Source organism: Stegostoma tigrinum, chromosome 26 (genome assembly GCF_030684315.1).
Source record: "Stegostoma tigrinum isolate sSteTig4 chromosome 26, sSteTig4.hap1, whole genome shotgun sequence".
Taxonomy (NCBI): domain Eukaryota; kingdom Metazoa; phylum Chordata; class Chondrichthyes; order Orectolobiformes; family Stegostomatidae; genus Stegostoma; species Stegostoma tigrinum.
The window spans coordinates 50848862-50873288 of record NC_081379.1 but is presented as its reverse complement, the minus strand read 5'-3'; the positions used below and the strand labels follow the sequence as shown (position 1 = coordinate 50873288).

The following is a 24427-nucleotide window of genomic DNA, read 5'->3' as shown; positions in this document are numbered from 1 at the left end:
TTGGTTCTGCTCTCAAGAGATGGAACAAAGAACGAACATAGAACATTACAGCACAGCACAGGTCCTTCAGCCCTCGATGTTGTGCCGACCTGTCATACTGATCTCAAGCCCATTTAACCTACACTATTCCATGTACATCCATATGCTTGTCCAATGACGACTTAAATGTACGTAAAGTTGGCGAATCTATTACTGTTGCAGGCAAAGCGTTCCATTCCCTTACTACTCTCTGAGTAAAGAAGCCACCTCTGACATCTGTCCTATATCTTTCACCCCTCAATTTAAAGCTATGCACCCTCGTGCTCGCCATCACCATCCTAGCAAAAAGGCTCTCCCTATCCACCCTATCTGATTATTTTATATGTTTCAATTAAGTCACCTCTCCAACCTTCTTCTCTCTAATGAAAACAGCCTGAAGTCCCTCAGCCTTTCCTCGTAAGACCTTCCCTCCATACGAGGCAACATCCTAGTAAATCTCCTCTGCACCCTTTCCAAAGCTTCCACATCCTTCTCATAATGCGGTGACCAGAACTGTATGCAGTACTCCAAGTGTGGCCGCACCAGAGTTTTGTACAGCTTCACCATAACCTCTTGGTTCCGGAACTCGATCCCTCTATTAATAAAAGCTAAAACACTGTATGCCTTCTTAACAGCCCTGTCAACCTGGGTGGCAACTTTCAAGGATCTGTGTACATGGACACCGAGATCTCTCTGCTCATCTACACTACCAAGAATCTTACCATTAGCCCTGTACTTTGCCTTCCGGTTACTCCTACCAAAGTGCATCACCTCACACTTGTCTGCATTAAACTCCATTTGCCACCTCTCAGCCCAGCTCTGCAGCTTATCTCTGTCTCTCTGCAACCTACAGCATCCTTCGTCACTATCCACAACTCCAGTGACCTTAGTGTCGTCTGCAAACTTACTAACCCATCCTGCTACACCCTCATCCAGGTCATTTACAAAAATGACAAACAGCAGTGGACCCAACACCGACTCTTGCGGTACACCACTAGTAACTGGTCTCCAGGATGAACATTTCCCATCAACTACCACCCTCTGTCTTTTTTCAGCAAGCCAAATTCCGATCCAAACTGCTATATCTCCCACAATTCCATTCCTCCGCATTTTGTACAATAGCCTATTGTGGGGAACCTTATCGAACGTCTTGCTGAAATCCATATACATCACATCAACCGGTTTACTCTCATCTAGCTGTTTGGTCACCTTCTCAAAGAACTCAATAAGGTTTGTGAGACACGACCTTGCTTCACAAAACCGTGCTGACTATCCCTAATCAATTTATTCTTTTCTAGATGATGATAAATCCTATCCCTTATAACGTTTTCCAACACTTCACCAACAACTGAGGTAAGGCTCACTGGTCTATAATTACCAGGGTTCTCTACTCCCCATCTTGAACAAGGGAACCACATTTGCTATCCTCCAGTCGTCTGGCACTATTCCTGTAGACAATGACGAGTTAAAGATCAATGCCAATAGCTCGGCAATCTCCTCCCTGGCTTCCCAGAGGATCCTAGGATAAATCCCATCTGGCCCAGGGGACTTATCTATCTTCACCCTCTGTAGGATTTCTAATACCTCTTCCTTGTGAACCTCAATCCCACCTAGTCTAGTAGCCTGTATCTCAGTATTCTCCTCGACAACATTGTCGTTTTCTAGAGTAAATACTGTTGAAAAATATTCATTTAGCGCTCCCCCTATCTCATCTGACTCCACACACAACTTGCCACTACTATCCTTAATTGGGCCTAATCTTACTTTCGTCATTCTTTTATTCCTTAAATACATATAGAAAGCCTTAGGGTTTACCCTGATCCTATCCGCCAACAACTTCTCATGTCTCCTCTTGGCTCTTCTGAGTTCTGTCTTTAGGTCTTCCCTGGCTACCTTTAAACCCTCAAGCGTCCTAACTGAGCCTTCACATCTTATCCTAACATAAGCCTTCTTCTTCCTGTTGACCAGAAATTCCACCTCCTTCGTAAACCACGGCTCCTGCGCTCTACAGCTTCCTCCCTGCCTGACAGGTACATACTTATCTAGGACACACAGGAGCTTTTCCTTGAATAAGCTCCACATTTCTAATGTGCCCATCCCCTGCAGTTTCCTTCCCATCCTATGCTTCCTAAATCTTGCCTAATCTCATCGTAATTGCCTTTCCCCCAACTATAACTCTTGCCCAGTGGTATACACCTATCCCTTTCCATCACTAAAGTAAACATAACAGAATTGTGATTGCTATCACCAAAGTGCTCACCGACTTCCAAATCTGACACCTGGCCAGGCTCATTACCCAGTACCAAATCTAATGTGGCTTCGCCCCTTATTGGCCTATCTACATACTGTGTCAGGAAGCCCTCCTGCACACACTGGACAAAAACTGACCCATCTATAGTACTCAAACTATAGTGTTCCCAGTCAATATTTGGAAAGTTGAAGTCCCCCAACGAAGAAAATTACAGCACAGGAACAGGCCCTTCAGTCCTCCAAGCCTGTGCCAATCCAGATCCTCTGTCTAAACCTGTCATCAATTTTCTAAGGGTCTGTATCCCTTTGCTCAATGCCCATCCATGTACCTGTCCAGATACATCTTAAAAGACACGATCGTGTCTGCATCTACCACCTCCGTTGGCAATGCGTTCCAGGCACCCACCACCCTATGTGTAAAGAACTTTCCGTGCATATCTTCCATAAACTTTCCTCCTCTCACTTTGAACTCGTGACCCCTAGTAATTGAGCCCCCCACTCTGGTGAAAAAGCTTCTTTCTATCCACCCTCTCTATACCCCTCGTGATTTTGTAGACCCCAATCAGATCCCCCCTCAATCTCCATCTTTGCAATGAAAATAATCCTAATCTATTCAATCTTTCTTCACAGCTAGTGCCCTCCATACCAGGTAACATCCTGGTGAACCTCCTCTGCACCATCTCCAAAGCATCCACATCCTTTTGGTAATGTGGCGACCAGAACTATGTGCAGTCCTCTAAATGTGGCCGAACCAAAGTCTTATACAACTGTAACATGACCTGCCAACGCTGGTACTCAATACCCCATTAGTTGCGATTCTACACAATATTGCATTATAGAAAATTGTGCTAAAGTAATAACAGGGCCTCTGGGAAAAGCGGGGCTGGTTCAGTTCAAAATCATTCAAAAGCCTAACACACACAATAGCACAGTTTGAATGATGGAGGAGCTAGTTTCAAGGTTGCTGTATTGTTAATGCAGGAGCTGAAGGTCGCCTCAGTCATCACCGTCATTATCATCATCATCTACTTCAGGTGCTGTTGTAGTTGCAGGGTTAGGGTAGAAATAGTTAATACAGAAGTGGATGGCTCTGGTACATTGTCTTCTGACTATTTCTTGAGAGTTGGCTTAAAAAAGGCATCAAGCTTTTGCTGCTTTGCCCTTTTTCTTATATCACGAAGAAGCTGTTCATGGGGTACCAGATAAGATCTTATTCCGTGAACTACTACCCTGCTGCATTCTGTATTGTAATCAATGTCCTCTAAGAGCTGCAACTGCTTCTCAATTTCTCTGCAGACAGAAGCTAAAACAGAAGTGGAAAGTTGTTGTGCTGTATCCTGGACTACTTCATCTTCACATGCAGCTTCCAATTCTACTTCAGCGACAAGTTGTTGTATCTCATCTGTAGAGAAGTCTTCACAGTGGGACTCAAGTAGCTCTTCAACATCCCCACTCTTCATTTCTTCAAATTTCATTTGCTTTACAAGATCAACACAATGTTCTTTGATTCTAGGAAGCTCCTCTAACTGATCAAACCCTTTAAAATTTTGAAAAAAAAATCTGGGAGAAGCTTCCAGCAAAATGCATGCAAGCAGCCCTTACTTACATCACCCCAGGTCTCCACAGTAATGTCAATGGCATTCTTGATGTTAAAGCTCTTCCAAAGTTGAAGAAAACTGTTCTTATGCCCCTCAGCGGCTGCAATCAGCCTCTTAAATACTGAACTTTAAAAGCTGCCATTGCACCCTAGGCCATGGGTTGAAGGAGGGAGGTTGTGTTTGGGGGTAGAACTAGCATTTTGATGTTTTCAGAAAGCTCACCAACTGTGGAAGGCATGGCTTCGCACGTTATCCAGGATGAGGAGCACTGATGGAATCGTGTTATAGCACTTTTTAGGAATAGCATTTCCCTGTTTGTCAGTTGCATTATAGTCAATTGATGTTGCTGGAACATACGTTACAGCAGAACTGACTGTATATCAGTAACAAGGGATCATAATTTCAGGGTTGTTAGCGGGAGACCTGAGAGCAACATTAGGAGAAATCAGAGTTGTTAGGATTTGGAATGTACTGCCTGGGAGAATGATGGAGCCAGATTTCATTTAGGTTTCAAAAGAGAGCTGGATATATATTTGAAGGATGATGAATTTAAAGGACTTTGGAGATGGGGCTGGAGAATGGGCCTAGCTGGATAGCTGTTTTGGGAGCCAGTACAGGTATAATGGGTTGAATATCCTCCTGCTATACTTTAAAATTCTATGAGTCTATGATTAATCCAATATGCAAGAATTCAACAGTGGCATTTTAAACAGAAATCGAGAGAACTGTGGATGCTGTAAATCAGAAACAGAAATTGCTGGAAAAGTTCAGCAGTTCTGGCAGCATCTGTGGAGAGAAATCAGAATTAATGCTTCGGGTCAAGTTCTGAGGAAGGGTCACTTGATCCGAAGTGTTCACGATGATTTCTTTCCAGACCTGCTGAATATTTCCGGCAATTTCTGTTTTTGTGGACTTTAAACAGAATCTAGCAAGTTTGGGCAGCAGGGTCAAGTGTTGCATTTTTGCACTGGAACAGTCTTTCCAAGCCAGATCTCTGTTCTGTCAGAGCTACATCAGGTGGATCCACACAGTGGTTCATAACTGTGAATTTGTACAACTAGTTTTAGGTTTGCAGGGATTCCAATTATAAAATAACAGCAATAATGTTTCAGTTTTAAGCAAGCTAGTTTATTGCAAGTCTATTACTGAAGCAACTAAGTTACAAGTGATACAGTTCATAGGATCATACAATACAGAAGGGACCCTTTGGCCCATCAAGTCATGACTGCCAAAAATATGGTACTGCCTACACTAGCGCCACTTTCCTGCACTGGGTTCATAGCCTTGAATGTTAAGACCCTTCTGAATGCTCATCCAAGTACTTCTTAAAAGTTGTGAGGTTTTCTACCTCAACTACCCCCCCAGACAGTACATTCCAGAGCCCAGCACCCTCTGTGTGAGAGACGTTTTCATTAAATCCCCTCTAAACCTCCTGCCTTTCACTTTAGAATTATGCCCTCATATTATTGACCTTTCACCTAAGGGGAATAGCTGCTTTCTGTTCACTGTGACTATGACCCTCATAATCCTGCACGCCTCTATCAGGTGCCCCTTAACCTTCCCTGCTCCAAAGACAACAATCTGAGCTCAACCATCCTCTCTTAGCTGAAATATCCATCTCCGGCAATGTCCTAATGATCTCCTTTGCACCCCCTCCATTGCAATCACATCCTTCTCATGGTGTTAGAACCGGAGCTGCACACAGTACTCCAACTGTGGTCTAACCAAAGCCTTATACGGTTTCAATGTAACCTTCCTGCTTTAATAATCTATGCCGCAACTGATAAAGGCAAGTGTCCCGTATGCTTTCTTAACTACCCTATTGACTAGTCTTGCCATCTTCAGGGATCTGTGAATAAGCACCCCAAGAGCCTTTTGTTCCTCTGAACTACCTAGTGTCCTAGAACGTAGAACAGTACAGCACAAGTATAGGCCCTTTGGTCCACCATATTTGTGCTAACCTGATGCCTTTCTAAACTAATTCGATCTGGCTTCACAAGTCCCTGTCCGTCTATTCCTTCCCTGTTCGTATGTTTGTCTAAGTGCCTCTTACATTAGCAAAGTTTATCTGATTCTACCACCCAGCAGTGCATTCCAGATATGTACCAACCTTTGTGTAAAAAAAACTTCCCGAGCATATCTTTAAAGTTTTCCCTTCTCACTTTAAACCTGTGCCCCATAGTATTTGAAATTTGCCCTGGGAGAAAGACTCTGATTATTGACCTCTCATAATTTTAAATACTTCTGTAGGGTTGGCTCTCAGCCTCTGACACACTCTAACAAAAACAGTCCAAGTTTATCCAATGTGTCCTTATAGCTAATACACTCCATTCCTGATAAAATTCTTTTGCACCCTCTTCAAAGCCTACATAGTCTTCTTGTAGAGTGGTGTCCAGAACTGCACACAATATTTCAAATGTGATCTAATACATAGAACTACAACGTAACTTGAGATAACAAGGTGAAGAGCTGGATGAACACAGCTGGCCAAGCAGCATCAGAGGAGCAGGATAGCTGATATTTCAGGCCTAGACCCTTCTTCAGAAGACCCCACTGCGAAGCCTCTTCTAAAGATGCCTACCCTGAAGAAGTTACCCTCCGAAACAACCTCAGTGATCTCTCTCCCACTCTCTCATAATCTCTTCGGTCTTGAAACTGCTCAACCGCGTCCTGAAGCAAACGAGGTACTACAACCACATCACTTTTCTTAGTACCTGCCTATAGAACCAGATCATCCCCAATGGACTACAGTCCACATTCAGGCTTTTCCAGTTTGGCCCCAGCCATGACAATGTCTACATTCAGAACATTGAGACCCTTCAGAAGCGTTTCTCCCTGCAACTCCTGAAACACTCACTCGCAGCAATGCGTCGGCATCTCCTGGCACTACAATCAAGCCTACCCCAGCTTAGAACCTCCCTCTCCCAGACCCGTGAAGGACCACTCCTGTATTTTATTCTTCATAGGATCCACAACCTGAACTCACAATTCTACTCAGTTTTATTGGACACCAAAAACCATAAGTACAGTAAACTTGCTGATGCCTACCACCCAAAACAGGCTTCCTCCACCTCCCAAATCCCCAAATCCCCAAACCTACCCAGGACCTTCCCCACTTTGTGCCTGCCACCATTGGCCTTGTGGCCACTGTTGGAGCATCCACAGATGATGTCCCATTTCTGAAGAAGGGTCTAGGCCTGAAACATCAGCCTACCTGCTCTTCTGATGCTGCTTGGCCTGCTGTGTTCATCCAGCTCGACACCTCGCTTTCTCAGATTTTCCAGCATCTGCAGTTCCTACTATCTCTGCAACATAACTTGCCAGTTTTATACTCCTTTCCCTGAAGGTTGAAGGCATGCATGCTGTATTCCTTCTTTACCACCGTATCTACTTGTATTGCCACTTTAGGGGAGTTGTGGACTTGCGTCCCAAGATTCATTGATATATCAATTGCTGGATGTGAGTTTGCTCGCTGAGCTGGAAGGTTAGTTTTCAGATGTTTTGTCGCCATTAACATCATCATGTTAATGGTAACATCATCAGTGAGCCTCCGACGAAGCGCTGGTGTTGTGTCCTGCTTTCAATTTATGTGTTTAGGTTTCCTTTGGTTGGTGATGTCATTTTCTGTGTCGGTGATGTCATTTCCTGTTCTTTTTCTCAGAGGATGGTAGATTGGCTCCAAATCACATACGGACCAAATACTGAACTACAGGAGCAACAATCCCAACACCCACAAACGAAGCTGCATTAGAACATTATTCCAACGAGCCACCACACACTGCAGCACAGGGGAACTACGCAGAGTAGAAGAAAATCACCTATACAGCATATTCTAAAAGAATGGGTACCCTATGAACACAGTCCGCCGATTCCTCAGCAATAAACCCAATAAACACATTGGCTCCAAATCAGTGTGTTTGTTGATGGAGTTCCGGTTGGAATGCCATGCTTGTAGGAATTCTCGTGCGTGTCTCTGTTTGGCTTGTCCTAGGATGGATGTGTTGTCCCAATCAAAGTGGTGACCTTCTTCATCTGTATGTAAGTATATGGGGTTTGGTGTCTCTGTGTTTGCAAAGTGTTACCACGCTGTCTGTCCGTACAGTGATAGTGGGTCCTGTCGTTTTGTGGCTAGTTGATGTTCATGTATCCTGGTGGCTAGCTTTCTGCCAGTTTGTCCAATGTAGTGTTTGTCACAGTTCGTGCAAGGTATTTTGTAGATGACGTTCGTTTTGTTTGTTGTCTGTATAGGGTCTTTTAAGTTCATTAGCTGCTGTTTTAGTGTGTTGGTGGGTTTGTGGGCTACCCTGATGCCAAGAGGTCCGAGTAGTCTGGCAGTCATTTCGGAAATGTCTTTGATGTAGGGGAGAGTGGTTATGGTTTCTGGGCCCGCTTTGTCTGTTTGTTCGGGTTTATTGCTGAGGAATTGGTGGACTGTGTTCATTGGGTGCCCGTTCTTTTAGAATATGCTGTATAGGTGATTTTCTTCTGCTGTGCGTAGTTCCTCTGTGCTGCAGTGTGTGGTGGCTCGTTGGAATAATGTTCTAATGCAGCTTCGTTTGTGGGTGTTGGGATGGTTGCTCCTGTAGTTCAGTATTTGGTCCATATGTGATTTGGAGCCAATCTACCATCCTCTGAGAAAAAGAACAGGAAATGACATCATCAACACAGAAAATGACATCACCAACCCAAGGAAACCTAAACACATGAATTGAAAGCGGGACATAACACCAGCGCTTCGTCGGAGGCTCACTGATGATGTTACCTAGAATGGTGACGAAATGTCTGGGAACAAACCTTCAAGCTCAGTGAACCAGCTTACATCTGGAACAAAATAAAGACCCACTCTCTTGTGGACCGAGAGGAGGAGAGTGCTGTGTTGGTGGTGAAAGTAAGACGTCAGATTGGCTGTGCACCCTTGCAACCAGTGGATCTTAATGCTGGCTTCGGCCTAACGCTGGTTCAGGGGAGCAGCCAACCTGCAACGATGACTGCGGCAAGTGCTCGTGCCCCAGGTCAGGGGGTCTGGAACACCATCCATGTTTCCGTAAAGAAGGTGGATGAAGGTGCACCTGTGGACCGCACCTTCTTCGTGAAGAAGGTCCTGTTGGACTGTTGTGGGTTCGCTGCTGCGGACATTTACTGCCTGCAGGATTTCCCCGGTGGAGGTTTTTACAATGTGAACTTCAGGAGTGCCAAGCTTTGCGAGCGCTTCCTGGAGGTTTTCAAGGAAAAAGGAGGTGAGGGCCCCCTCTCTGTATTGACTGCTGTCCCGCTGTTTGTGATGCCAGCGCAGAGGAGCCGTTTGGTGACTGTACACATGTACAACCCGCATGTGCCAGCAGTTGATGTCCTGACCTTCCTTGGAAGGTACGTGAAGGTGGAAGGGGACCTAACTAACATCATGGACCCCTTTTTGGCATCTGCACCAGTAAGAGGCAGGTCAAGGTGACGCTGAGGATGGGCGCGGACGAGAAAGCCGTACACCCGCCGTCCAGCTTCGCGATCGGCGGGAGCAAGGGCTACCTGACCTATGCAGGGCAACCTAAAGTCTGCCATGCCTGTGGTAGGTCAGGCCACGTGGCGGCCGACTGCAAAGCCACCATCCGCAGGAACTGCAGGGAGGAGGGACGCCTTGCAAAGGATTGCCCACAAGAGAAAAGCTGCAACCTTTGTGGGGAAGCGGGCCACCTCTATAGGGCATGCCCGCAGCAGGGGACCACCTACGCACAGGTTGCCGGCAGGGGCAATGCGGGGCCAGCCCTCCCGGAGGAGAGGAAGGCACCAGGGCCCAGCAAGGACCCCACTAATGTGCAGGAGGGCCAGGTCGTGCAGGAGGGCCCAGCCCCGCAGGATGGGCCCGAGGCCAGCAAAGCGCCCCTGCAGGCTCCGGTCCCCCCCTGACAACCCGGAGTTGATGGAGGCGGCGACAGGCGACCCAGGGGAGTGGACGACGGTCCGGAAAGCGAGGAGGAAGGTGCGTCGGCGGGCCCAGGAACTGCAACCATCAGGCGGGAAGAGGCAGCTACAGGGGGGCTATAAGAGCTCCTCTGACGAGGGGGATTCGGAGAGGGCCCACCCCAAGCAGAAGTTGAAGATCTCGAGGGAGAAGGAAAGCAGCACCATGCTTCCAGGTGACGGGAGGCGTCCTGAGACTCCCTCCGATACCCAGTCACGTGCTGCTGGGGCACTGGAGGGCCCCCCGGAACTTCCAGGCGGGAAGGAAGAAACAGTGCGTTCCCAGCCTGACCCAGAGCCGGACCCTCCTGCCTCCGTACCCTCGACGGGGGGATGCCACCTGGAAGGCAGCGCGGACGGTTTCCTCAGCCCGGAGAGCGTCCAGCAGTTAGCCTGGGCAATGGGCATGAAGGGACAGATGGAGGGGCTGGACCTTGGACTTGGGGAGGGTACTGCGGTCACTGCCCACAATGGGGGTACGAGTTGCGAGCATTAATGTGCGCAGTGTCAAGTCCACCGCAAGATGTGTATCCACGTTGGCCTACCTGACCACCATCAAGGCGGACCTCCTGTTTCTGCAGGAGTGCGGGATACCGCACCTCGGCAGGTATGGGAAATGGTCCGGCGCCTGGACCTGTGGGCCTTCGATCTGGTCGGGGGGGTAATGACTGTCGCTCCCCGGGCCTGGCTATTCTGCTGCGGGGGCGCGACTTCACCATCTCTCAAGTTCAGGAGGTGGTGGGGGGGGGGCGCCTCCTAGTGGCTGACGTCACCTACAGCTCCCCTGAGGCTGATCAACGTGTACGCCCCAGCGGTACGGAATGAGCGGTTGGCCGTCCTGCAGCGGCTTCCACCCCTGCTGGCTACGTCCAGGCCGGTCATCCTAGGCGGAGACTTCAACTGCATCATCGATGCAGATGGAAGATCCGGCGTGGGGACAACAGGTGGGGGGAGTCAACTGGATGTCCCGTCCAGATTCCTGATGGGCACGGTGAAGGACGCCAAGCTGCTCGACGTCTTCAGCACCCCTGCAGACGGAGCGCAGCGGAGGTACAGCTGGTCGCGGCCAAACGGGTCTATTCACTCAAGGATAGACTTCCTGTTTGTGTCACGGGCGCTCTCGGTCAGGTCCACCGGCATCGAGCCGGTGTTCTTCTCTGACCACTGCCTCCTACTGGCCGACTGTCACTTCCTGGACGACCAGCCGGCCGGCAAGGGGACATGGAAGCTCAACATGACTCTGTTGACCCCAGAGAACGTCGAGGAGCTTAAGAGGGAGTACGCCGGTTGGAGAACCGTGAAACCCCTCTTTGAGTCTCCGGGTGACTGGTGGGAGACGGTGAAGGAGAACATCAAGAGGTTCTTTGTCCTCAAGGGCGTTCGGAAGGCGAGAGAGAGGCGGGGAAAGCTGTCGCGACTCCAAAAAAGGGTGCAGAACCTGCTCCTTCTGCAGTTGATGGAGGTCGATGTCACAGAGGACCTCCACGAGGTGAGGGGCCAGCAAGCCTCGCTCTTTGCCGCGGAGGCCTCCAGGATAATCTTCCGGTCCAGGGTCCGCTCCGTGGAGCGGACGAGACGTGCTCGCGTTTCTTCTTTCAGAAGGTGCACAAAGAGAGCTCTGTGCCCTGCCAGCTGAAGGAGGACGACGGCTCGGTGACGTTGTCTCGGCCCGACATTTTGAGGATCAGCAGATCCTTCTATGCCGGACTGTACGACACGAAGCCCACGGACAGCACGGCCTCCAAGTTGTTCCTGTAGTCTATCACGGAGGTCTTAGACGACGGCACGAGGGAGTGGCTGGACCGGCCGATATCCCTGGACGAGCTGACCAGAGCCCTCAAGTCCTTGGAGAGGAATAGGACTTCCGGGAGCGACGGCTTACCGGTCGAGCTGTATTCCGCTCTGCGGGACCTGGTCGGCCAGGACCTGCTGGAGGTGTACGATAGTGCGCTTCGGGCAGGGGAAATGTGCAAGTCCATGAGGAAGGGCATCATCACCCTCATTTACAAGAGGAAGGGGGAGAGGGAAGAAATTAAGAATTGGCGTCCCATTTCACTATTGAACGTGGACTACAAAATCCTGGCCAAGGTCATAGCCAACCGGGTCAGGTCTGTCCTGGAGTCGGTGATTCACCCTGACCAAACCTGTGCTGTGCCGGGCAGGAAGATCGCTGAGAGCCTCGCGCTCATCAGGGATACGATCGCCTACGTACAGGACAGGCGGGTGGACACCTGCTTCGTCAGCCTGGACCAGGAGAAGGCCTTCGACAGGGTCTCTCATGCTTACATGAGGGACGTCCTCTCCAAATTGGGGTTCGGGGAGGGCATCCGCAATTGGATCCAGCTGCTCTCTGCCAACATGGTTAGCGCAGTCTCGATCAACGGGTGGGAGTCAGATCTGGAGTCAGGCAGGGCTGCCCGCTCTCTCCTGCCTTGTTCGTGTGCTGTGTGGAGCCCTTCACCGCATCCATCAGGAAGGACGTGAGCCTGAGGGGCGTGACTATCCCAGGCAGCGGAGGCCTTCAGGTCAAGACCTCCCTGTACATGGACGATGTCGCCGTCTTCTGCACCGATCGTCGGTCGGTGAGTAGACGATTGGACATCTGCAGCCAGTTTGAACTGGCCTTGGGTGCCAAAGTCAATGGGGTAAGAGCGAGGTCATGTTCTTCGGGAACTGGGACGATTGCTCCTTCATCCCCTTCACCGTCAGGACAGACTACTTGAAGGTGCTGGGTGTTTGGTTTGGTGGAGCTGGGGCGTGCACTAAGACTTGAGAGGAGCGTATCACCAAACTGAAGCAGAAGCTGGGCAGGTGGACGCTCCAGTCCCTCTCCATCGCAGGCAAGAACCTGGTTGTCAGGTGCGAGGGGCTTTCGGTACTGTTGTATGTGGCACAGGCCTGGCCTATTCCCTGGACCTGCGCCGCTGCGGTCACCCGGGCCATCTTCCACTTCATTTGGGGGTCGAGGATGGACTGGGTCTGCAGGGACACCATGTACAAAGACCTGGAAAATGGGGGAAAGGGCGTACCGAACGCCACCCTCGCCCTGACGGCTACCTTTGTGTGCGGCTGCATCAAACTGTGCGTAGATCCTCAGTACGCAAACACCAAGTGTCACTACTTACTGAGGTTCTACCTGTCCCCGGTGTTGCAAAGGATGGGCCTGGCCTTGTTGCTGCGGAATGCTCCGAGTAGTTGGACCGTTCCGTACCTCCTGTCCTTCGTGGAGAAATTTTTGAAAGGAAACACCTTTGACCACAAGGCCTTCAGGCAGTGGTCAGCACGTAGTATCCTCGAGACCCTTCGGGAAAAGGAGAGGGTGGATCCCGTCGTGTGGTTCCCCACGCAGACTGCCAAAGTTGTTTGGCAGAATGCCTCATCGCCAGAACTTTCAAATAAGCACAAGGACATTGCTTGGCTGGCGGTGAGAGGGGCTCTGCCAGTGAGATCCTTTATGCATGCCCGGAATCTCTGCGCCACCGCACGCTGCCCTCGAGGTGGCTGTGGGGGGGAAGAGACTGTCGATCACCTCCTTCTGGAGTGTGCCTATGCGCAGGAGGTCTGGAGGGGGATGCAGTGGTATTTGTCTAGTTTCGTCCTGAGCAGCTCCGTGACGTGGGACTCCGTGCTGTCCGGGCTGTTTCCCGGGACGCACACTGAGACCAACATCAACTGCGCCTGGGGGACCATCAATGCGGTGAAAGACGCTCTTTGGTCTGTCCGCAACTTGCTGGTCTGCCAGCTGAAAGAACTGACCCCGACCGAGTGTTGCAGACTGGCGCACTCCAAGGTCCAGGACTACGTGCTGAGGGACACGCTAAAGCTTGGGGCAGCCACCGCCAAGGCACGGTGGGGAAAGACCATGGTATGAAACCCCTCGTCCAGATTAGAAAAAAAGGGCCCTATCTGGTAACTGGGCCCAGCTGGCGCCTTCCCCAACTGGTCAGGGGGCCAACGGGGACTGTGCGGGGAGACGACTGCCGGGGTGTTTTCTTTGCTTTGTTTTTGTTTTCTTCTTTGTTTGTTTTTTTTCCTTTAGTTGGTGTATGTACCCCCTGGGTAACCTGGAGCGGCTTGCATGACTGGGTAGGTGTGTAAATATGTTTTATTTTTTGTACATCTTACGAATAAAGTATATTTTTTCAAATAAAAAAAAGTGACGAAATGTCTGAAAACTAAACTTCCAGCTCAGCGAGCAAACTCACATCCAGATCATAACAAGTTATCAAGGTGGTACCATGTTGATGGGGTTAGATTTCCATGTGCAGTGGGGTTCTATCTGTTAGTGTTGGCATGGTTTGTTCTCTCCATGTGGTGGGATTATGTATCTCTGTATTGATGGGGTTTGGTCTCTCTGTGTTGGCAAAGTGTTATCTCGCTGTCCGTCCATGTTGGTGGGGTTTGATCTCTCTCTGCAGTGGGGTTTAGACTCACCATGTTGGTAGATTGTGTTTCACTGTGAAATGGGATTTTGCCTCTCTACGTTGGTGGGGTTTACTCTCCGTGCGTTGTTCTATGAATCACTGTTTAATAGGTGTTCTTTGTCACAGGCCTCTGTCTTGCTGGATCTGCTGTTTCCTGTCATAGTGACTCACTGTGAGGACAAGAGGAGTCCAGTTCTGTCCCGTGCTTTTCAAGGTAAGTTGTTCTGCTCAATGTTGTCTCCGAGTCGCATAACCTTGATGCGGCTGGGCGGTTCCATACACACCAATCCATGTGTGTCACATGAACTTCTTTATTATTGGAGAGGTTATTGTTTCTGAGAACTTGCAGAGCCCCGTTATTCTTAGTCTTTATGCCATTTGGCCCGTTGAGTCCATGTTAGTTCTGTGTAGAACTATCCAGTCAGTCCCATTTCCTCATTTTATCCACGTAGCCTTGCAGGATGACACAGTGGCTCAGTGGTTAGCACTACTGCCTTACTGAGCCAGGGACCTGGGTTCAATTCCTCTGGCAACTGTCAGAGGACAGGCAATTGTCTTTGTGGATTTGCTCCGGGTGCTCTGGTTTCCTCCCACAGTCCAAAGATGCGCAGGTTAAGTGTGTTAGCCATGGGAAATGTAGGGTTACAGGGATGGGGTGGGTCCGGGTGGGATGCCCTTCTGAGGGCTGGTGTGGACTCAATGAGCCGAATGGTTGCTTCCACATTGTAGGGATTCTATGATTTGCAGCGGCTTGGTGGTTAGCACTGCTGCCTTACAGTGCTAGGGAGCCTGGTTAGATTCCAGCTTTTAGTGACTGTTTGTATAGAATTTGCACATTCTCCCATGTCTGTGTATGTTTCCACAGAGTGCATCGGTTTCCTCTCTCAGTTCCAAGATGTGCAGGTTGGGTGGTTTGGCCGTGCTAATTTTCTCCATAGTGCACAGATTAGGTGGCTTAATCATGGTAATATATGGACGTACGTGGAATAGTGTAGGTTAGATGGGCTTCAGATTGGTATGACAGGTTGGCACAACATCGAGGGCCAAAGGACCTGTACTGTGCTGTAATGTCCTATGTTCTATGTTCTATGTATGCAGCTACATGGAGATAAGGTGGAGGGTCGGTGGAGACTCAGTGGGCCAAATGGCTTCTTTCTTCACAGTAGGGTTTCTATGATCTATGAAGTTTAATTTCCTAAAGTGTCCATTCAGTTTCCTTTTGAAATAATTTCTCATCTTCACTTCTGCCAACCTCAGGTTTCCATTTCATTACCATCTTTACTTTGTAAAGAAGTTCTTTCTCACATCCACTTTATATCTTTTGTGCAGAGCCTTAAACGTCCCCTACTCCTTGTACCTGTAGGTAATAGGAATATCTTTTCTTTGTCTACTTTATCCAAATGTGGTCTCTTGCATCTTGGGAGGATTAACATGGCAAGGGAATATACATTGAATGGTAGGACCTTAGAAAGGACAGAGGATCAGAGGACCTTGGTGTGCATTTCCACAGTTCCTTGAAGGCTGCTGGTCAAGCAGGTAAGCTGGTTAAGAAGGATGAGGTAAACTTACTTTTATTAATCAAGACATTTTTTACAAAAGCAGGGAGGTCATTATGGAGCTGCATACAATGTGAGTAAGGCTACTGCTGGCACACTGTGTACTGGTCACCGCACTAGGATATGATTACACTAAACAGGGTGCAGTGTAGATCCTCATCCAGCTCTCTACCTTGTTATCTCAGATTCACCAGGATGTTGGGCTGGAATGACTCAGCTAAGAAGAGCCTCTACTTAGACTATGGCTGTTTTCCTTAGAGCAGAGAAGCCTCAAGGGACATCTGGTAAAGTGTACAAAATTGTGAGGGGCAGAGACAGGGACAAAATATTTCCCTTGACTCAGGGGTCAGTAAACAAGGTAAGAAGCAGGATGCTCAGAGGGTACTTGAGGAAAGATAGTTCATCCTGAGGGTGGGACCTTGAACTGCCTGAAAGGATAGAGGAGACAGGAACTCATAAGGCATTTAAGATCTATTTAGTTGAGCACTTTAGATGAACTACACAGCCAACTGCTGGAAAATAGGATTGCACTGGATGGAGATAATGGGAACTGCAGATGCTGGAGAATCCGAAATAACAAAGTGTGGAGCTGGGTGAACACAGCAGGCCAAGCAGCATCTCAGGAGCGCACTCCTGAGATGCTGCTTGGCCTGCTGTGTTCACCCAGCACCACACTTTGTTATCTTGCACTGGATGGATGTTTGATGATTTGTGCAGACCCTATGTGCCGAAGGCTCTTTGTCTGTGCTGCAAACACTCTTGTATTTCAAATTTGTCATAAGCTCATAGACCTTAATCAAATTCCCACTCAATCTCATATGACCCAAGGGGAACAAACTCAGCTTCTCCAAATTAACCTAGGTAGCAAAAAAGCCAATGCTTGGAACCATTCCAGTAAATCTGCTCTGTGTACTGTGGAGCACCCTTACATCTTTTCTAAAGTATGGTGATCAGACTAGATTCAGTAGTGTGTCATTGAAAAAGCCAGCACTTACTGTTTTTCTCTAATTGTCCTGGGGAAAGTGGTGATGAATCACTCTTGAATTGTTGCAGTCCTTGGGATGTTAGGTACGGTGCTGATGGCCAAGACTTTCATGATTTTGACTCAGCATCAATGAGGGAACAGCAGTGTAGTTTTAAAACAGGCTTTTGTGTGGCTTAGAGAGTCAAAATGTTCCCCTGTATTTGTTGCCTTTGTCTTTCCAGGCATGGTAGAGGTTATAGGTTTGGAAGGTGCTGTTGAAGGAACCTCAGTCAGTTATTACAATGCATCTTGCAGATAACATACACAGCTGCCACCTTATGTTGGTATTAAAGAGAGTGAAGCTGGCGGTATGCTGATCAGACAGGCTCTTGGATGGTGTTGAGCTTCTTGAGTGTTGCTGCTGTAGTCATCCAAGCAAGTGGAGAGCATTCTGTCACACTTCTGACTTGTACCTTACAGATGGTGGACAGACAAAGAGTTACTCACCACAGAATCGTCAGCCTCAGGCTGCATTTGTAGCCTCAGTATTTAAATTGCTAATCCAGTTCAGTTTCTGGACAGTGGTAACCGCAAGATGCTGTTTGTGAGGAATTCAGCCATGGCAGTGTAATAGAACACCAGTGGCAATGGTTAGATTCTCTCTTGAAGATAATTATGGAGTGTGTTTGATGTTTGTGTATTGCAAATTGTCCCTAATCAATCCAAGGCTGGTTAGAGACAAAAAAACTGCAGATGCTAGAGTCCAAGCTAGACAAACAGGAAGCTGGAAGAACGCAGCAAGCCAGGTCGCATCTGAAGGAAAGGAGTAGTCACCGTTTCGGGTATTGCCGTCCTTCAGAAGAAGGGTAACACCTGAAACATTGACTGCTCCTTTCCTCTAGATGCTGCCTGGCTTGTTGCATTCTTCCAGCCTCCTGTTTGTCTACCAAGCCTAGCTGTGGTCTGTGGATGGCTCCTTAAGGACATGGAATATTTCATTTTCTGACAAGTCATGATTGGTATTGAACATGGTGTAATGAACAACAAACATTTCAATTCTGATCTTATGATTGAAGGGTGGTTGTTGACGAAGCAGCTGAAGATGGTTGTGTCTGGGATTGTACACTGAGGAACTCTTGCAGGGACGTCCTAGAACTGAGATGGTGCTTTTATTTACTGCTTTGTCATGATTACAATCCAAAAATAGGAAAAAAGGTTGTCCAGAAGACAGTTGGTAGATGGAGTATGAGTCTGCTTACTTTGGTGGGAAAGATTGGAAAGCAGGATAGAGATTATAATATCCTGTCATATTTGAATTTCAAAAGATTAACATGCAAGTACGAGAGGTACTTCCCGCGGGGTCTCTTGTACTTCAAGCATCTCTTCCTTCCGCATCGTCATCCCCCTTCTCTCTTTTGGTATCCTCGGTGTTATGACCTCGCTGAAGGTCTCGTTTTCTCAGATGAGCCTGAGATCATCTAGTTGGAAGAATTTTTGTTGAGGAAAGGGGTGGCATGGTGGCTCAGTCCAAAGATGTGCAAGTTAAGTGGCTAGGCCATGTTAAATCGCTCATTGTGTCCAGGGATGTGTAGGTTGGGTGGCTTAGCCATGGAGAACGCAGGGCTACAGTGATAGAGTAGATGGTGGGTCTGTGTGTGATGATGATTGGTGTGGAATGGGCAAATGGCCTTCTTCCACATTGTAAGAATTCTGTGATTCAATGGAAGGTGATATTACTGAAACATAAGAATCTGTGAGGTTGACAAGATAGATACTGATATGTTCCTCTTGGTTAAGAGAAACTTCAAATCGGGAAACAGTTTCAAAATAATGTCCATTTATAATGGGGATAAGGAATTTCTTTTGTCAGAATTGCTAATCAATTGAATTCTATATTTTTTGCCTTTCAATTACTTTTTATTCAAGCTGACACTGACCTTCCTGTTCCATCGCCTTAATTTTGTCAACTAGCCTTTTGAATGATACTCTGTCAAACATTTTTAAAACATCCACATAGATAACACTCCCCTCATCAAGAGATAACAAGGTGTAGAGCTGGATGAGAACAGCGGCACAGGCAGCATCAGAGGAGCAGGAAAGCTGCTGTTTTGGGTCTGGAGCCTTCTTCAGAAATGGGGAGGGGAAGGGGATTCTGAAATAAATTGAGAGGGGGGAGGCGGATTCAAGATGGATAAAGGAGCAGGTAGGTGGAGAGGAGATGGACAGGTCAAGGAGGTGGGATGATGCTGGTAGGTAGGAGGTGGAGGTGGGGGTTGCGGTTGGGGTTGGGGTTGGGGCTGGGGTTGAGGTGGGAGAAAAGACGGACAGGTCAAGGAGGCAGGGAGGAGATGTGCTGGTTTTGGGATGCGGTCGGGGCCAGGGCGATTTTGAAGATTGTGAAGTCCGCGTTGATATCATTGGGCTGCAGGCTTCCCAAGTGAAATATGAGGTGCTTTTCCTGCAACCTTCGGGTGGCATCATTGTGGCACTGGAAGAGGCCCAGGATGGACATGTTGGAGTGGGAGTAGGAGGGGGAGTTGAAGTGGCTCACGACTGGGAGGTGCAGTCGTTTGTCACGAGCAGAGTGGTCTCCAAGCCTCCGCTTGGTTTCCCTGATATAGAGGAGGCCACAACCGGAACAGTGGATATGGTATACCACATTGGCAGATGTGCAGGTGAACATGTGTAAAATCTTCTTGGGGCCTGGGATGGGGGTGAGGGGTGAGGTGTCAGGGCAGGTGTAGCACTTCCTGCTGTTGCAGGGAAAAGTGTTGGGGCTGCTGGGGAGTGTGGAGCGGACAAGGGAGTCACGGAGAGTGCGGTCCCTCCAGAAAGCAGATAAGGTTTGGGGGGGCGGGCGGGGGGAGGGTAGGAAAATGTCCTTGCCAGTGTGGTCAGATGGCAGGTGGCAGAAGTGGCAGAGGATGATGCGTTGGATCCGGAAGTTGGTGGAGTGGTATGTGAGGACAAGGAGGATTCTGTTATTGCGGGGAGGGGGTGTGAGGGATGAGCTACAGGTAACATGAGAGATACGGTCGAGAGTATTTCTGACCACTGTGGAGGGGAAGTTGCGACCCTTGAAAAACGAGGACATTTGGGATGTCTGGGACTGGAATGCCTCATCTCGGGAGCAGATGCGGCAGAGGTGAAGGAATTGGAAATAGGGGATGGCGTTTTTTTCAGGAAGGTGGGTGGGAGGAAGTATATTCTAGGTAGCTGTGGGAGTTGGTAGGCTTGAAATAGATAAGGATTTCCACGTGGTTGCCAGAGATGGAAACAGAGAGGTTCAGGAAGGAGAGAGAGGTATCGGAGATGGTCCAAGTGAACTTAAGGTTGGGGTGGAAGGTGTTAGTAAAGTGGATGAACTGTTCAAACTCCTTGTGGGAGCACTTGGCGGTGCCGATACAGTCAGTAATATAACGCAAGAAGAGGTTGGGGATAGGGCCAATGTAGATTTGGAAGAGGGATTGTTCCACGAATCCTACAAAGAGGCAAGCATAGCTTGGGCCTGTGTGGGCCACCCCCTTTGTCTGTAGGAAGTGGGAGGAATTGAAGGAGAAGTTGTTAAGGGTGAGGATGAGTTCAGCTAAGCGGATAAGGGGTAGGTGGAGGGGGACTGGTCAGGCCTGCAGGACAGGAAGAAACTGAGGTCTTTTAGACCATCTTTATGGGGAATGCAAATGTATAGAAACTCGACGTCCATGGTAAAGATGAAGTTTTGGGGAAGGTGGAGGGTGTGGGTGGTGTCATGGATGTAGTTGGGGAGTTCCTGGACCGGGGGTAGAAAATGGAGTCAAGATAAGTGGAGGTAAGTTCAGTGGGGCAGGAGCAGGCAGAGACAATGGGTCGACCAGGATAGTCGGTTTGTGGATTTTGGGAAGGAGGTAGAAATGGGTGGTGCGGGTTGGGGAATGATGAGGTTGGAGGCTCTGGGTTGGGGGGTCATCTGAAGTGATGAGGTTGTGCATGGTCTGGGAGATGATGTTTTGGTGGACGGGGGTGGGGTCATGATCAAAGGGGCGGTAGGAGGAGGTATCAGAGAGCTGGCCTCGGCGATGTAGAGGTCAGAGCGCCATACTACAACTACGCCACCCTTGTCCCCACCCCCGATCGGCAAAACATCATCTCCCAGACCATCCATATTTTAGGTCAGACAATGCATGTTAGGCACCTTGTTTAGAATCTGTTTGTATTTTAAAAACCGAAAGAACTGTGGATGCTGTAAATTAGGAACAAAAACAAAGTTGCTGGAAAAGCTCAGCAGGTCTGGCAGCATCTGTGAAGGGAAAAACAGAGTTAACGTTTCAGGTCCCATGACCCTTCCTCGGAATGTTCTGAAACGTCTAGGCCCGAAACATCAGCCTTTCTGCTCCTCTGATGCTGCTTGGCCTGCTGTGTTCATCCAACTCTACACCTTGTTATCTCAGATTCTCCAGCATCTGCAGTTCCTCCTGGTTCTGAAACACTAACTCTGTTTTTTACTTCACAGATGCTGCCAGACCTGCTGAGCTTTTCCGGCATCTTTGTTTATGTTCCTGTTTGTCTTTTAGCTTGGTGTCAGACTATTGTTATTTCCAAAGTAGGAATTTATAAAACACCATATACACCTCCAACCTCTCCTCATAGCTAATGCCTTCCATACCAGGTAACATCCTGGTAAATCTTTTCTGTACCCTCCCCAAAGCCACCACATCCTCTGGCAGTGTGGCAATGAGAATTGAACACAATATTCCAAATGGAGCCTAACTAAGTTTCTAGAAAGCTGCAACATTACCTGCCAATTTTTGAACTCAGTGCCCCAGCAGATGAAGGCAAGCATGCCATATGCCTTGTTGAGTATCTTTTCCACCTGCATTGCCACTTTCAGTGACCTGTGTACTTGTATACCCAGAATCCCTCTGCCTATCAGTACTCTTAAGGGTTCTGCCATTTACTGCATATTTTCCATCTGGATTAGACCTTCCACAATGCATTATCTCACATTTTTCCAGATTAACTTCCATCTGTAGTCTCTCTGCCCAAGTCACCAACTGATCTGTATCCCTTGAAGGTTCTTGTCGCTATCCGCGATTCCATCAACCTTTTGTGCCATTGGCAAACTTACTCATCGGATCAGTTATGTTCTCCTTGTGTTATATATATTACAAACAGCAAAGGTCCCAACACTGATCCCTGAAGAATGCCACTTGACACAGTCCTCCATTCAGAAATGCACCCTACCACTGCTACCCTCTGCCTTCTATGACTGAGCCAGTTTTTTTTTAAGATCCATCTTGCAAGCTCACCTCTTGCCCAGTGCAACTCTGGCTGTTGAAGGTGAAGCTGTTGTGGTTGAGGATGAAGTGGATGAGTTATAGGATGGCATTTGGAAATTGGCAGTGGTGGTATTGAGTATTGAGGCCTGCTATGGGGATGCTGGTGTAGAATGCTGAAATGTTGCTTGTGACACACACACACACACACACACACACACACACACACACACACACACACACACACACACACACACACACACACACGTGTGAATTTGTATTTTCAGATACATTTTGTTTTTAAAGCACACAATTTATAGACAGTCAGTCAATATGGAATGTTATGAATTCCTACTTTAGAAATAAAACCAGTCTGACTCCAAAATGTCACCTCTTCATTGCACTGAACTTTTAGTTCTGTCAGAACTGTGACTTGAAAGAAATTTGGAGATTTACATGTAAATGTTAATCAATTAAAACTTTCTAACTGATTGAAGATTTAACAGCATCTTAGATTTGTTTAGTACATCCTCATCAATGGTGTGAAGGTTTGATCTTTTACTTATAAATTCTGTGTATGATACTACCTCTCTGACTAACACCTGAAGAAGGACTGAGGCTCCAAAAGCATGTATTTTCAAATAAATCTATTGGGCTATAACCCGGTGTCGTGTGATTTCTGAGCTAATTAAATGGATCAGAAGCCATTAAGGTTGAAACAATGGCAGCAATAAGTAGATAAAAATTAGAAAAGCAGCTGGAATAAGGGAAATAACAGAAGAGGTCATGAAATTTGGAAAGAATAAAACCTCAGTTGGCAGGCTAAAGACCTGAATTTGGAAACAGAGAAACTTGGGAACAGGAATAGACCAGTCAACCACTCAAGAATGCTCTGTCATTAAATAGGATCATGGCTAACCTGTGGCCTAACATCATACACCTGCCTTGGACCCATATCCCTTGATACCCTGGCTTAATTAAAATGTTTCTATCTCAGATTTATATTTAACAATTGAAGGAGCATCAACTACCATTTGAGGAAGGGAAATTAAAACCTCCACTGCTCTTTGCATGTAGAAGTGTTTTCTAACATCTCTCCTGAATGGCCTGCTCCTGATTCTTAGACTATACCCCCTGGTTCTGGAATCTTCAACCAGTGGAAATAGTTTTATCCTTATCGACTCTGTCTTTCCTTGTTAATTCCCAAAGACCTCAATGAGATCATCATTTAACCTTCTAAATTTGAGAAAATCAAGACCTAACTCGTCTAATCTCTCTCATAAACTAACTGCTGAAGTCTTAGAATCATCCTTGTTAAAATTGCATTGAATTCCCTCCGGGGCCAAAACATTCTTCCTAAGGTGTGGTGTCCAGATCTGCTCCCAACACTCGGGGTCTAACCTCGGTTTTATGTAACATCTGCATCATTATATTCCAACCACTTAGATATGAAGGCCAGCATTCAGTTAGCCTTCTTGCCTATTTTTGCATGCCTTGTTGGCATTTTAAAGAGTTATGCACCTGAATCCCCAAACTGTATTGGATATCAACTATATTTAACTTTGTGCCTTTTAAAAATATCCTGATCCATTCCTTTATCAGTCCAAAATGAAAAACCTCATACATGCTTATTTTAAAATGCATCTGCCAAAGTTTTGCCCATTCGCCTAGCCTATCAATATCCTATTGTAATTTTATACTGCCATCAAAACTGTCTGCAATACTGCCCAATTTTTTGTCATTAGCAAATTTTGATATTTGACTTTATGCCATTATCTAAGTCATTAATGAAAATTGTGAATATTTGAGACCCAGCACATCCCTGTGGGCACTACTAATCATGCCCTGCAAATTTGAGTATTAACCCAGTGTTTCAACTCTTTGCCACCTGCCACTCAACTAATTTCCGATCTATGTCAGTAATTTGACCTCAGTTCTGTGGGTTTCCAAGTTAGATAACAACCTCTAGTGTGGGGCTTTATCAGAAGCCTTCTGGAAGTCCATATAAACAACATCCATTGACTCTTTGAGATAACAAAGTGCGGAGCTGGATGAACACGGCAGGCCAAGCAGCATCTTAGGAGCACAAAAGCTGACATTTCGGGCCTAGACCCTTCATCAGAAAGGGTCAAATCAAATTTCTTCTGATGAAGGGTTTAGGCCCGAAACATCAGCTTTTGTGTTCCTAAGATGCTGCTTGGCCTGCTGTGTTCATCCAACTCCACACTTTGTTATCTCGGACTCTCCAGCACCTGCAGTTCGCATTATCTCCATTGCCTATTTTCTGTCCACCGCGTTTGTCACCCCTTCAAAATCTTTGAGGTTTTCATATGACCATATCAATTGATTATCCAAGCATTGAAAGTTTGAAGCAGGTGGTATTGGAAGAGGAGTTTGACAATTGGGTGTG

At 47.5% G+C, this 24427-nt stretch overlaps 1 protein-coding gene across 1 annotated transcript in view; it reads left to right on the top strand.

The window, feature by feature from the left end:
- Positions 1-24427, top strand: part of si:ch211-225b11.4 (thyroid adenoma-associated protein homolog) — a 248624-nt gene that overhangs the window by 53448 nt on the left and 170749 nt on the right. The window contains exon 9 of the mRNA XM_048556638.1: positions 14372-14459. Within this exon, the coding sequence (XP_048412595.1) occupies positions 14372-14459 (88 nt within the window). The remainder of the gene's footprint in view (positions 1-14371; positions 14460-24427) is intronic.